Source organism: Thermobia domestica, chromosome 10, assembly GCF_964235325.1.
Source record: "Thermobia domestica chromosome 10, izTheDome1.hap1.1, whole genome shotgun sequence".
In the NCBI taxonomy this organism is placed as follows: domain Eukaryota; kingdom Metazoa; phylum Arthropoda; class Insecta; order Zygentoma; family Lepismatidae; genus Thermobia; species Thermobia domestica.
Genome location: NC_137463.1, coordinates 30,189,715 through 30,204,545, shown reverse-complemented (window position 1 = coordinate 30,204,545; position 14,831 = coordinate 30,189,715). Strand labels below are relative to the sequence as shown.

The window sequence follows — 14,831 nt, the reverse complement described above, 5'->3', positions numbered from 1 at the left end:
GTTGAATAGATATAAAATTATACATACAATAATATTAATAAAATTCTAACTACCCACCTCCCTTTGAAAGGTTATATTCCTGTGATCGTATATAGAAAATGTTAATATTTTCGCTTGAAAATCATCTTAGCTGGCCCAATAACATCACATTTGTTTGATTTCATTCTATGGCTAAGAGCGCAGGGTTTTTCAAAGATCGCCAGCTAGCTAGAAACAAGACTGCACATAAAACAAATACAAACAATATGCAGACTCATGGATTTAATTACAATTTGTTTTATGTATCAGTGTATAAATTATTTATTAACTTCACTAAAATAATTTTTAAATAATTCCATATCAAAAGCAATCTTAAAGTGCAAAAAATTAAGACATTTCAAACAACGACTCAAATAGTAATTTCTGGTAAATTTCTTTGTTTAGACGTAAGTTAATTATTAATTACAAAAACATATATTTATAATTAATAATGATAAAGATATATTCTATATTATGTAATACAGAAGTCTTCCGACAATCTTAACATCATTTTTCATTGATTTTAACGTCGAATTTAAAGAGGTAGGTATCATTTTGTAGCTCATCAAAATCCATTTCATGTGAATTCCGTATTAAGATTAGCGTAAAACTTTTTTTTTTTTATTTCACTCTTACTGTTTATGGCTAAGAAAGCTTGCCGGTATTGTTAAGTGATAATGCCACGAAACTTGCATGATAATCACCAATGCATTTTTGTAGAGTAAACCGAAGTCTTAAGAGTGGTTAGTTCTACAATATTTTTCAAGAGATTTTTATGCCTTAAAGTAACATTAAAAACTAATTCTTAATTAAACCATAATTGGATATGAACAGTTGCAAACATTGACTCACATAGAATAGGAAAACAACAATAACAACACCAAACATCATTTCTAAATTTCTTGTTTTATTCGTAGGTACGAGATTACTCAGGAACGTACAATATAAAACTGATTCCTTGTCCTGTCTCTGAGGATGTACCTTATGTGACGCCACCTCCGTGTAATCCGAGAGATCCAGTGACTTTTGAACTGGAAGTTCGATTCCAGCAGGTGTCAGATCCAGTACCCAGTGAATTCAGTCTCAACACTCAATTTCATCTTCTGCGAAAACGGTCATTGTGGTTGTCCGATGGATCTATAGGATTTGGAGAAGACTCAGATGCTTCCTTTTTACCAGGTTAGTAGAATGATACTAAGTTAAAATTGATTCAATAATCTCTTATGATCCATTAATATGATTTTTTTATTTAAGAAATACATAGCAAAAAACATTTTTAAAAAACTAAAATAATAAAATGATTACTTACGAAGTTATCACTCTCACGAATTTCGTCTAAAACGACAAATACTAGCATTACAAATAATAATAATAATAATAATAATAATAATAATAATAATAATAATAATAATAATAATAATAATAATAATAATAATAAATCTTCATTCCTTCCTTTGTCATCTGTATCATATATAATCTTTTGTTAGAAATATCATCTATCATATTTCTCATGAATCTTCGATCATTTCTGTCTCTTAATTTCCATTCATGATCGTTAGGAATTTGCCCTTCTAAGCTTTCATGCTATATTTAATATAATTCACTTGGTAATATGTTCTGTTCGAAATCCTGTCTAATTTTCGATGGGGCCACGGTGGCTCAGTAGTAGAGCATTCACCTCTGGAGCATGGGGTCCTTGGTTCGAACCCAGCTTGCGCCAAGTGAGCTTTGTGGTGAACAAACACTGTGTGCGTGGGTTTTCTTGAGGTTCTCCCGTTTCCTCCCATTTTTCATTCCACCATTTCATTCACTCTAATCATAACTGTCTCCTTTAGCCTAGCCGGCATAATCATGGAACGTAGAACTTAAAGATTTCATTTCATAATTAATTTCAATTACATTCGAATTGTGTGTATAATGGATTGGTGTGATTAAAATGCTAGCGTTGCCATCTAGTGGGAAACTCACCTCAGCGATTCAACAAAGGCATAGACGAAGGTTACGCGTCTGACGTCACAAATTCTTTACATCCCGAGCTCAGACAGTGAGGAAGTAGTGGCTGTTGAACTGGATCGTATAAAAGTACACCATGGAGAACACACAATTGTAAGAATTCAAATTGGAACATTTCCGCATAGCAAGCTGCGAAAAACACATTAACAGTCCATTTGGACCAGGAATGGCGAATGAACGCGCCATTCTCTGTTGGTTTGTCAAATTTCGTTTCGGAGATACAGCATTGCAAAATGACTCCCGTGGGCAGCGATCTATATCATGTTTGGATGAACTTCTCAGGAATACCGCGAAAGCGGAGCCTCGGAAAAGTGTTCGTGCCATTATACACAAGTTAGGAATACACCATATCTCTGTCGTTCTGCTGCTCCGTGCAATGGGTAAGGTGAAAAATTTGACACTTACCAACAAGGATCACCATCTAGGGTGTGAGTATATGGAATAACTTGGAATATTTCCTGCATCAGTTCTCATTTCAGATAAAAAGTTGACCTGCTACGAAAATTGTTAATGGTCAGGATAATAGTTAGAACGTGATCAACGTCCAAGACGGGTTCCACAAAAAACCTATGTTGTTGCTGCTGGTATGGTGATCTATGAAGAAGTTGTTACCGTACATCGCCGATGCTGGACTAGAGTGCGGATCCCTTTAGTGCTGAATTCCATGAAATGTAGCGCAGCTTTGCCCATAAGAATCCAGAAATGTTCAAAACACATGCTGACCTTATGTTGAACGTCAATTCACGAGCAAATATCGCTCATAGAACGTTGCATACTCTCCTTGACTTGCAGTATATTTTTTCTCATCCACCATATTCTCCTGACATCTTCCTCACCATGACTACTACCTCTTCCGGCATCTTAATCATTTTTTGGAATAGAATACCTTACCTGTTGTGTAGCAGACTTCTTTTATCATGGAATCCAGTCATTCGCTGAGCGATGACAAAAGTGTGTGGTTGCAGATGGTGACTGAAATTGAAATTGAAAGTGAAAGTGAAAAAGGCTTTATTCAAGCGGGCGAGGTTCAGCATATTGCTGCTCTACCACCAAACCTTGTCAAGGAAATACATTCAGTTATACAAAAAAAGATACAATCAATCGAGTACAAAAGATACGGTGATATACAACAAAAAATACAAGTATACATTAAAATGATAAAAAAAAAGAAAAGAAAAAAGTGATACTTTTAACAACACACATACACAAATACTACAAGTGAAGAAAGAAAAAGCAATAATGAAAAAAAGAATAGCCAGTTATACTAATTTCCTTTTATATATATATTGGCCGTTGAAAATAGCACACTTTGTATTGACATTTCACTCGCACCAGTCTAATAATAATTCTCTTCACTTTCTTCGTTTTCTTGTTTTTTTTTCTTTCTCATCTCTTTCATAAGTGATATTACTGAAAATAAACTTTCTCCATGTTGTTTATGTCCTCCGATTGATTGTTCTCTTCGGTATTTTTAACCTGCCCCTAATTTTAACCCTTGTTTTTCGATTAAATATTCTTACCTTTTGTTATTGTTCCTTTTATAGTTTGTGATACGATATGATATGATGTGATGAGATTTATAAGCTGCGTTCAAGTTTCATAAACTTTTCATGTTGTATTTGTCGTTATTAATACAAATTCAATATTGAAGTTTCTTTGGAGATATACAAAAATTACATTTATTGTTGAAAATTTCATGGATTTTGTTTTCTTTCCAAACAATATAACATTCAAATTTTATAAAATCAGACTTTGTTATGATACCAGATATACTATATATCACGACTAATCTGAATTATAATCCTCCGTCCGGTTGTGTAAAAATGTCTGAATGTCCTACATTAAGTTATATGATTTGGTTCTTAAAATATTTTTTTAATTCATTTTGTTCAATGGCAAATTAATAGCCGAAAATACAGAAAGATTCCGTAATAATATGACAGGATTTGTTTCATTTATCTGCACAACATATAAGTGGTAGAAAAGAGCTTTGTTTTAATAGTTTGGCTTAAGTCATTTACACTCTAGTTGTGTAATCTCCTACCAGCTCGTTGAAACCAGATATATAATAAACGTAATAGAGGAATATTCTTTCACTTCGGGTAACGTATTACTGTTGTAAATATATATATCTTAGTATCATGTCCTGTATATATATATATTTTTTAAAAAGACAGTAATTATATGTTCATCCATTAAGCATTATAGTCATAGAAACAATTTTTAATTATCTCATGAACAAAAATAAAACACAGGAAAAATTATATTAATGTCTGTCTTGCGATTGTTCTAAATAATTCTTCATTATATATATTGTACTATGACTCAAATCGATTCTAAAACACTGTAGGAGATCTGCTAAATGTTTCCAGACTATCGACTATTGTACAGAATTTTTAATTGCATATAATAATGCTTTAATGAAACTTAAGTTGTAGTGATTTTGATTCTTATATAATTTTTTGTGAGGCAAGCCTTCTTCTTTGCCTTCATTATGAGATGGCGCGGAATTCAATACAAATCACTCATATAAATGAAGTTTAACATTATAGTTGTATAAACTAGTTTCGTGAATAAATATCAAGTTTTTCTTCTGAGATTATGCTTAATTTATAATACCTGTATCAATATATCTATGTTTTGCATTGAGAATTATTACATAATTCTATTTGAAAGGATCCTCCAGAAAATCTTGGCGTCTCTGATATCGCACAAATATCTTCTTGTATTTCTTATTAATAAATTCATTCTTCTTGCAGCATTAATAAAATATTATGATATAAAATTGTTTTAAAGTGGAATTGTTTAAAATTCAAGATTATTAAAATGTATCGTTTGAAGAATGTTTTTTAACTTACAGTAATCCTACGTTTTAGAGCTTACTGTAATATTTTCTACTACGTCATATATATCCTCATGTGAGAGAAATTGAGGTGGAAATATGTCTTTTCTTTATCCTAGAAATAGTTTTGCAAAACCCTTTTTCAAACATAAAATATTATGCTTTCGACTCTTGTACCTACACCAATTGGTTTCATTTTTCTAAAAAAAATTCAATATCAACTACGAGACAAAAGAAAATATTCACATACAATGTTCGTACACAATGGTGAAAAATAATAAATTTTATAGCTTCAATACCTCTGTCAGAAATGATTATGTTCTCTGACTAAACACTTTTACCCTTTTCTTTTGAAGGTGACAAAATATACGGACGCATTATGGTTGATCCAGTGCAAAATCTTGGGGACTCATTCTTTATGACAATAGAAAAGTGTTTCTTGTGTTCCGGTGTGGATGGCTATATTCCAAAATATAATCCAGAAGAAAATGAGTTTGGATGCGTAGCTGAATCTCCTAATCTTCTTTATACTTTTAAAATTATAGTAAGTAAACACTTCAAGTTTATATGTTATCTAGTTTATAATGTTACTATATTAGGTTAAATTCTCAAGTAGCGTTTATTTTCACTTTGTGCTTCAGTGTTATAAATTCCGAAATTTCAAATAAGACTATCAATTAGCTCAGATTAGTCCAAAATGGTTTATCATTACTGTTAAATAAACAAACTCAGTTATTAAATAGTACATAGCAAAATTACTAAATAATTTAACTTGTATTTCAGCCCTTTTTTGGTATTTGTCCTAGGAAGGAAGAAAGATGAGTGGAAGTTGAAATTATTATAATAAGATGTACATATCTCGGGATCTCTTAAGTTAGAGACATAAAATTTCGTGTTAGGACCGTTCATTTAAAATAATTAAATACGTGTTTCGTCGTTTCTCATATTTGTCCTAGAAGAGAAGAAAAAAGTGGGAAGAAAGATGGGCAATTATAATTATTATAAGAAGATATCCATATTTCGGAATCCTTTAGAGCAAAAAAACATGAAATTTGATGTTTAAGTTTAACATCTAAAATAATCAAACACGTGATTCAGTATTTTTAGCTGTTCAACCTAGAATGGATGAAAAAGGGGTGGGTGTGCTTTCCTAAGATGACTATATGAGACGTTCGAATTTTGTACGAGACATCGGGTTGAGACAAATTCTATATGAAAGGTGCAGAAAGAAGAACAGAAAATATTTACCTCAGTAAGACATGGGGGCATTTGCTAGTATATATTGTTTGTATCATACTTGGAGAGAACGATCCATTGAAGTTTTACTGCCCTGTCCTGACCATATACCCTGTCTGGATTCCGCATTCTTTAGTGCACTGCAGGGGACAATGGTAGAAAACTGCTGAATTGAACCTAGAAAGTCATTTCTGAATAAAATCAAGAATACAATAAGACAAAGGATTATTCTTGGTACAACTTCTGTCCGACGTTTATATAATTCTTAAGTGAAAGGCCTTTTATAACAACTATCAGGACAAGTGGACCCGGTTTGAATAGAAGATAAGGTATGTACTGAAAATCTCTCTGAGAATGATGTGTCTTTCACCATAAGCCATTAGGTAAATTTGTTATCAAGAAGGAAATAAATCTGCACCTTCCAAGTGCTCACTACTTTCACGTAAGTCTTATTATGATCCCAAATAAGTTTTATATGTAAGTTTTATATATATAAAATTGAAAAGGTTAAACATTTCCATAAATCAGAAAGGGAAACATTAATAATGTAAGGAATCGAAAGGTTTCCTTCAGATTAGTTTTAGGGAAAGTTTTTTTTCTTTCTTATTTGTGTCTGGGTGGATATATATATATATATATATGTGTGTGTGTGTGAGAGAGAGAGAGAGAGAGAGAGAGAGGAAGAGAGAGAGAGAAAGAGAGAGAGAGAGAGAGAGAGAGAGAGTATGATTCTGTTTCCTCACTGCATCTAATCATTTAGAGAAAGATGGTTATAATCATTGTATTAATATATCAAATTTTCTGTCAGGTTTATGAATATACATTTACATTTATGAACATTAAAAATAAATCATTTTGTACTAGGACAAAGGAGCCCCAAGCACTGTTGCTTTAGAATTTCGAAGTATTCCTTTCAATGCTAGATTGGCAGTTGAAGACCCAGAAGATGACGCTAGGTCTCTGGTAGAACAGCCAGGCTCTGATGGATTCTCCTTCGATTCCAATCCGTTATTTCAGGTACATTTTGTTGTTGTTTTCCTTAACCTTTAGGACAATTATTAACATTTATTTCAATAATGAACAAAATTCTTCGACACTTATTTGACGTGCACATTTGGTTTATTTCAATGACAATTATATAACTTTTCCGTTCGAATCATCAGGGGAAAACAATGCAATTTGCGTTTAGAATAAAATATAGTACATTTTTTCACATCTAGAATAATTTAGTGAAACCACATGTTATGGGTTCATTAATGTTTATAATAATAAAGAAACGTTGATTACAATTTATCATTAGCCCTCACCGTTGATCTGGTGGTTAGCGTGTGCAGCTTCGGTGTAGGTGGTTCCGGGTTTGATTCTATGTGGAAGAACACGAAAATTTTACTTTCGCAATTATTCAGTTTTATTATTTATCCCATTTCTTCAGCCTAAAGAGTAAGAAACCTTGGGACGTTAAAGAAACAAAAACATTACAATACGCAGTGAAAAATGTGTTAGTTTTCTGCTATAATCATAAGGAAAAACACATTATACAATTGACCGCTAGCACTGTGGTACGCGAGAGAAGCTTCAGGGTTTTAATGCCCCTTGAGAAAGATGATATGTGAAATTAAATATATATATACACAGGGCCTTGAAACATCCACTCGCCTGCTTGCCAGTGGCGAGTACGTTTTACATTTGACGAGTAAAGTCATAGTAAAGTCACGGCAAGTAACATACACCTGGCGAGTTGACTGCAAATGGTCTGGCTAGTAGATTTTTTTTTTTTGGCTGCCTAGTATTTGCAAACAAGATTTTTCAAGCCTTGTATATATGCTATAGTGCGTCCAGTAAGAGAACGTCTCTGACAGCTCGCAGTGACATTGCCACTACTCGCATGTCAAGGTTTTTTTCGGTGCAACTGTAGTGGCAATTTAATTAATGGTATAAGACAGAGTGATCCTGGTTGATAACACTGGTATCAAAGTAGGGGCTGCAATGTCCCACCGCATGTGGTACGAAACGTCAGAGACCATCTCTTGTTGGCCGTGCTATAACACCTGAAAATAAATGAACTTGGATGCTTGAACTTCCCCATTCTTGACTAAGTTCTGTGTAAGTCACTGACTGCTAGACTTCAGAAAGAAATGTAAGGAGAAAACACGAAGATTGGACATGAAATTTTTATATATTTTTTATAATAGAATGAGAATTGCACATTACAATGACAACTATTAGATATTACAATTTGCGATAAAAATCACAATGATAACTTATATTACAATCTATCGCTATAAACAGGGAAACATATATTACAATATTATGCTAGAATAATAAGGGAAAATGCTTATTACAATCTACTAGACTAATGAAAGGAAACAAACATTGTTTAGCACCATAATTATAAGAGAAAATAATTATTACAGTTTACTGCTACAATTATTAGAGAAAATCCTTATAATTTATTACTAAAATTATCAGTAAATACATAAGACAGTCATAAAAATGCAAAATTATTTTTATTTTTTAATTAATCCTGTATTTAACGCATAATGAACGAAGTTAAAGAAAATATTGATATAGTTGAACGAGCACTATGTATAGAACAAATACAGTAACTAAATAAGTTACGGGCTTTGGTTTTCGTCTGATTTAGGGAGAAATCGAGGTACTTTTTTGTATCGAATATGCCTATTGAGAGCTCAATTTTTGAACTAAAAACATAATATGAAATCCTTGATACATTTTTTTCCAACTTAAAAACTCATCATCCGCATAAAACTATTTAACAAAAGCTGTTCTAATAATTAAAGCTAGCAAAATAATTATACCATAATCAACAATTGAAACGTTTACTATAGTAACGTATGAGTTAAATTATGTAGCAAGAAAAATAAACTAATTTATCATCTATTACAAGAATATTTTAAATGAGTATAAACTATAGATTTATTGTTGACACTAACTTAACTAGAGAATGGTCTTATTCTCTTGCACTGAAATACTCACAAGGCTCACACCAGGAGCAATAGTTGTAATTTGTATCACAGTACTCGAAGAAGATGTGCAGTACGTTGATAGCATTTAGGTAAGGGAGGATACATGTACCAAAGTCACTAGTTATATAAATGCATTCATATGTCACTACTGTTAAATCCGTTAGAAATATTACATAGATTAAGCTTCATAGTATTCTGGTGAAAAGTTATCAATGGATGCGACTAAATCCTTCAGAGGGGACACGATGTCTCAGTAGTAGAGCGCTTACGTATGGTGCGTAGAGTCCCTCCTTCTATCCCTGACAAAGTAAGTTTGTAGTGGACAGCATCGCGTCGGTGGGTTTTCTTGGGACACTCCCGTTTCCTCCAACTTTCTCATTCCATCATCATTTACTTGCTTTAATCATCGTCTCCCTTAGCCTAAAAAGGCATAATCGTGGGACGTGTAACATGTCATTTTTAAGTCCTTCAGAATTTATGAAGCTCCAATTGTGTGCACATCTTGCTATTCCGTTCCAATTGTCAGGATTCGAGTTTCGATTCCAAGTTGACACCCTTGTCACTCGTACACGACGCGAAATTCGACAACATGCAAGAGGACTTTGTCTTCTTTTGATGTGACGAATCACCTCTCAAAGTATGTGCACATATTTCTGTTCCGTTCCAATTGTCACTATTCGATTTTCCATTCCAAGTTGCCACCCCTGCCACTCTTACATGACACGGAATTCGACACAAGAGAACTTTTTGTCTTCTTTTGATGTCACGAATCATCTCCTGGAGTTTGTGCAGATCTTTCAAGTTCACCCTGTATTTACAGGATAGAGAACAAATAGGGAATGCCGAACCTATAGGATGGTTATTTCAGATATTAGTGACTGGTTTGAGATTTTAGAATAAAGAGAATCCTATAATGGAGCAAAAATGACGTAATTTTTTTCATAATATTGGGTGCATCAATTCGGAATATGAAATATTTTGAAAAGTATTGCATACTTTCACATGATTTTTTTTTACGAGATTTGTTGTACTAATTATCACCTTTATTTGTTTAGTTCACAACTTTGTAGCTAATATGTATGATAAGAACTAATCAATGTACAGCTTTATTCAAAAAATTCTAGCCAGCCACTCTTCTTTAAAAAGGCCTGTACTCCTACTCATACGCGGAAATGAATGAAACAAAAATGAATCCTCTTAAGTCATTATAGATCTTTATTTAAATGCTGGATTACTCTACGTACAGTTGCTAGACTGTAGAGATTCTTTTGGAGAGAGGTGGGATTTTTTGAACAAGATTATACCTACCTTTCCATTTAAGCATGAACACCAATAGACTGAAATTTCGTTAGGAGAAAATGTAACAAATTTCTCACTCTGGTATTAATTTAAGGCAAACTCTGTTTACACCTGAAAAATTATATTATTGTGCTACGTTATTATAGATAAATATGTAGAAGGTAATTTTGATATTTGCCATATACTAAAATTTAATATAAAAATACTGAATAAATCGATAAAGAAAGGGAATATTATTCTCGCCCTTGCTTATGTCATTAGTGATAACATTTAATGAGATTCTAATGAGCGATACGCCATCTTTGTTTAGTTATTTCTACTCTAAATAATATTTATGTGTTGTGTTTATTTTACTCTGATTTTTGAATAGAATGTAGCCAAAACAAGCTTCTACTTTCACATTGCTAAATATGTATGTTAAACTTAATTCCTAAGTATCCCCTAAGTTTATTGCAGATTTACCTAGAGCAGCACTAACTTTTTGAGAATTCTTTCTAGAAAATTGAATCACAAATTCAATTATAAGTCTCGACAGGCAGGCATATTATTTTGTTGTCATACTACAATCTTAAAATCATTAGATACCTTTATTAGATTAATGAAACTTCACGTATTTCACTCGTGTTTTATCTGTTTTTTAGTGACGTTTCAAAGGTGACCTTCTGTCGTTATCAACAATTACAATATTCAAATATCACTCTAACTGTAATGATAAAGACAGTCAGTCACCTTTGAAATGCCAGTCAAAATAAATAAAACATGAATGGAGCACTAAAATTTTCTTTTAATTTTAGATATATCTGTGAAAATTATGTGGAATGTGTAATACCTTCATGTTTATATCCCTGTTTCTGTTTTGTAGGTTTCTCAAGGTAGGCAGTGGTTTATCCACTGCATTTATACAGTTCGTTCAGAAGAAAATGCTGCACGAGGCATTGGTAAAAGGAGTATCAAGTCACGTCATCATGAAGTAACTCACTTGATAGATTGGTCTAATTTATCCCGATCAGCTCGAAAAAAACGCGACATTAACGATGTAGATGGCGTAGGTGAAGATGGTAGAGGAACAAATCTTCATCGCATTTCATTGCAATTCGAAGGAGTAAGAACTAAAAGTGATGGTGACGATGGAGACATCAACATTGAGACGGGAAAGACAGTTGTTTTCTCGTGGTTTCCTATTGCAGTGAGCGTTGTTTTATCAGTGCTAGTCATTAGTTTAGTGACATTTTTCGCGTGTCGAAGACAGAGAAAGTCACCAGTTACTTCAAACAGAAAAGGCACAATGACTATTGTAGCCCCGCATGGCAACAGACAAGTAACATACAGAAAGGGCACAGTGACTGTCTTAGCCCCGTATGGCAACAGTCAAGTAGCCTGGAGAAACTATGATCCGTCCAGTGATAGTACTGAAGTGTAATATACAAAAAACGAATACTTTCTGTGCAAAAGAAATTTCTATTCACGAAGCTTTCACACTGCCTTATTAGCTCAATGCAAGTGAGTGTTTAAGAAGACTGGAATAAGTTTCGTTAACATATATATTGTGAATTGAGTATTGATGGAATATTAATTATTATTGTCCTTTAAGTTCCATAATAAATAAATAGTGGTAACAAAAGTGGTGCCGAAACCCGGGACAACAATAATTAATATCCCCTTCAACTTTTGATGCGAAACTTAATGTTTTTATTGTGATTTTTTCTTAAGAAATTAACTTATCCTACAGAATTTAAGAACATTTTTAATGCTTCACATAGTGCCTTCAAGGACTACTGCAACATTTTTAAAATTTTAAACAATATAGTATATGTAATTATTATGTGAAATATTTTTGTAGTATCTTTTTGTAATATTTTGTAGTAGTTTTTATACAATAAGTTTGAAATTACACTATCAGTATTAAAGGGAGGAGTTCTGAAGTTAGCAATGTCAAATTAATATTTAAAAAAAAATATACTAAATATATTTGAATTGTACTTAGGCTATGTAAATATAATATGTCAAGCGCAATAAGCATGTACCGTAATGGAGTTTTATTATGTTTGATACCAATAGCGAAAAAAAAGGTAATAATTATTTGCGATAGAAACATTGCTATAGCCATAAGCAAAAGTAAGTATGGAAATAATTATTGGAAGTATGGAACATATTCACATTATTACTACCTAAATAATTGTATTATTAACCTTTGTATCAAGTTCCAGAAAAATATTTATTTGAAAAGGAACCTGCAATAATTATCAGTGTGCATCTATTTTTTAATTATTAGACCATGAATTTTTTAGCAAATAAAACATGTACATGTATGTTACCTGTTATATTTTATGTCACTCAGTTTTTTAAAAGATACCTGTAACTAAGCTGTCTATAAATGAGAATGTGTAATTTCAATCATGTGACTTTTTTTAAAAAAATAATTTAATTAATCAGATTTCTAAATTAAATATCTTGATTACATAGATATATGTTGTGAAAATATTGGTTTCGATTAAAGAAAATATACGAGTGAGTACAAATGCCGGAATTTGATTCTTTATTTTAATTGGAACAAACAATGCAACAAATATCCATAAAACAAAATTATCCATTAAAAGTTTCAAATGCATGAAATAATGGAAGTAAATTAAGGTTTCAATCTAACCTTTAACGTTTGTGTCCATTAGGTTAAAGGAGACGGATGATAAATGCTAGAGAATGATAATGGAATTCCAGTAGAAAAATATAGTGAGATGAAACGGAAGAGCTCAGACAAATCCTACAGACACAGTTATCAGCATTGTCAACCGAAAATTCACATGACCAAGAATCAAACAAGAACGCTGTATAATACAGATAAGAAATTTACAACTGACTCACTATGGTCGGAGAGCTCCTTTGTGGCTAAGCGGTTATCGTAGACGCCTTTGGTGTGGGAGACCCGGATTCGATTTCCGGTAGGAGCTGATGTGATTCGGATTCCACGTTAATCAGTAGGTCCCGTCTCATATAGCCTCGCTGCTGAAAGGGACATTAACTCAAAATCAACTCAACTCACTATGCTCGGAAGATTAGAATTTCAGAAACCAGATGTACAACTTCATTTAGATTATTAGATAAAGAAGTATTTATAATAGGTTTTCACAGTCTTAATTCCAATACGTAATATTACTCCTGGGCCATGTGTCAAAATTAGTATAATTAGGTAATTGAAGAATAACGTCAATCAATAATTAAATAATGTAATAATAACCAAGAAAATGATTGGCGAGGTAGGACATGTTCAACTGGGTGATGCATGTATATTCTTTCAAGCATCTTCTTACATCGGACTCCTCGTATAATGAGAAGTGAATATGGTATGACCATCATAATCAATCCACAGGATGATTGTACAGTGATAAAAAAAATCATAATGGTTTTCCAGCTACATTAGGTGCTACTGCTAGAAGTATTGTCCTAAGATTAGAGTTGTTTATCACGTCTTGCTGAATTCTAAACAGATTAGCACTTTGCTGAATTGAGGGAAATGGATCATCGACTTCTCTTCGTACATCCGGTTAAAGTATATTTTCACGACTAGGGAAATAAAAGACGCGAACAAAATTAGGTTAAATTGTATTATAAAATTCATTATCACCTTTTTAGCCGCAGATTGATTGTTTACTTTTTGGCAATAATAATTTAAACAATCTGATTAATATGTTGTTGATGCAAAAGAAATTTTTCAGCTCTAACAAAACTTCGTATGAACATACGAGGGTCATTCAGAAAATAAAGACCGTTATACAAAATGGAAAGCACAATATTTATTGGAAAAAAAATTCTGTTACATACCAGAGGCCTCCTTCACTTCTCTACACAACCACTTCCTACATTTAAACACATGTCGAGAAGTGAAGGAAGCTTCGGGTATATAACAGATTTTTTAAAAATAAATAGTGGTTTTCATTTCGTATAACTAAACAGTCTTTATTTTCTAGATGACCCTCGTATCTTTTGAAAGGAAATTCGTCAGATATGTTTTATTTTTGCGTGAGATATATAATTTTCTATCCAAAAACACGCCAGAAACACTCTGTAATGACGTATTTTTCCCTCTCGCTTTGGTCTTTGAACCGTAATATAAAAGTGGTAGAACCTCTTGTGATTCTGATCCTACGCGCACATGTAGTTGCACGTCTCATATAGCTTCGGCACTGATCGGAACACCAAACTCTAAATTAAGCAACCAATTACAAAATAAAATTAAGTTTTAAGTCAGAAAATGTCTACTAATTCTGCAATAGCACGGTTTTTATGAATATTTATTTATTTATTTATTTATTTATTTACAAATACAATTCCAGATACAGCTGTTCGACAGTTTACACTGGAATATCTAACAAATATAAATGATGAATTTGCACTCTAATCCATTTTTAAAATCGTCGATCTCTCGTGATAAAAGTCTAGGA

At 32.5% G+C, this 14,831-nt stretch overlaps 1 protein-coding gene across 1 annotated transcript in view; it reads left to right on the top strand.

Annotated features, from left to right (window-relative positions):
- LOC145662393 (FRAS1-related extracellular matrix protein 2-like) overlaps nt 1–13,229 on the top strand; it is a 311,481-nt gene extending 298,252 nt beyond the window's left edge. The window contains exons 21-24 of the mRNA XM_081727922.1: nt 936–1,197; nt 5,230–5,417; nt 6,974–7,126; nt 11,258–13,229. Of these exons, the coding sequence (XP_081584048.1) occupies nt 936–1,197; nt 5,230–5,417; nt 6,974–7,126; nt 11,258–11,815 (1,161 nt within the window). The 3' untranslated portion in view covers nt 11,816–13,229. The remainder of the gene's footprint in view (nt 1–935; nt 1,198–5,229; nt 5,418–6,973; nt 7,127–11,257) is intronic.
- Nucleotides 13,230–14,831: the final 1,602 nt, after the last annotated feature.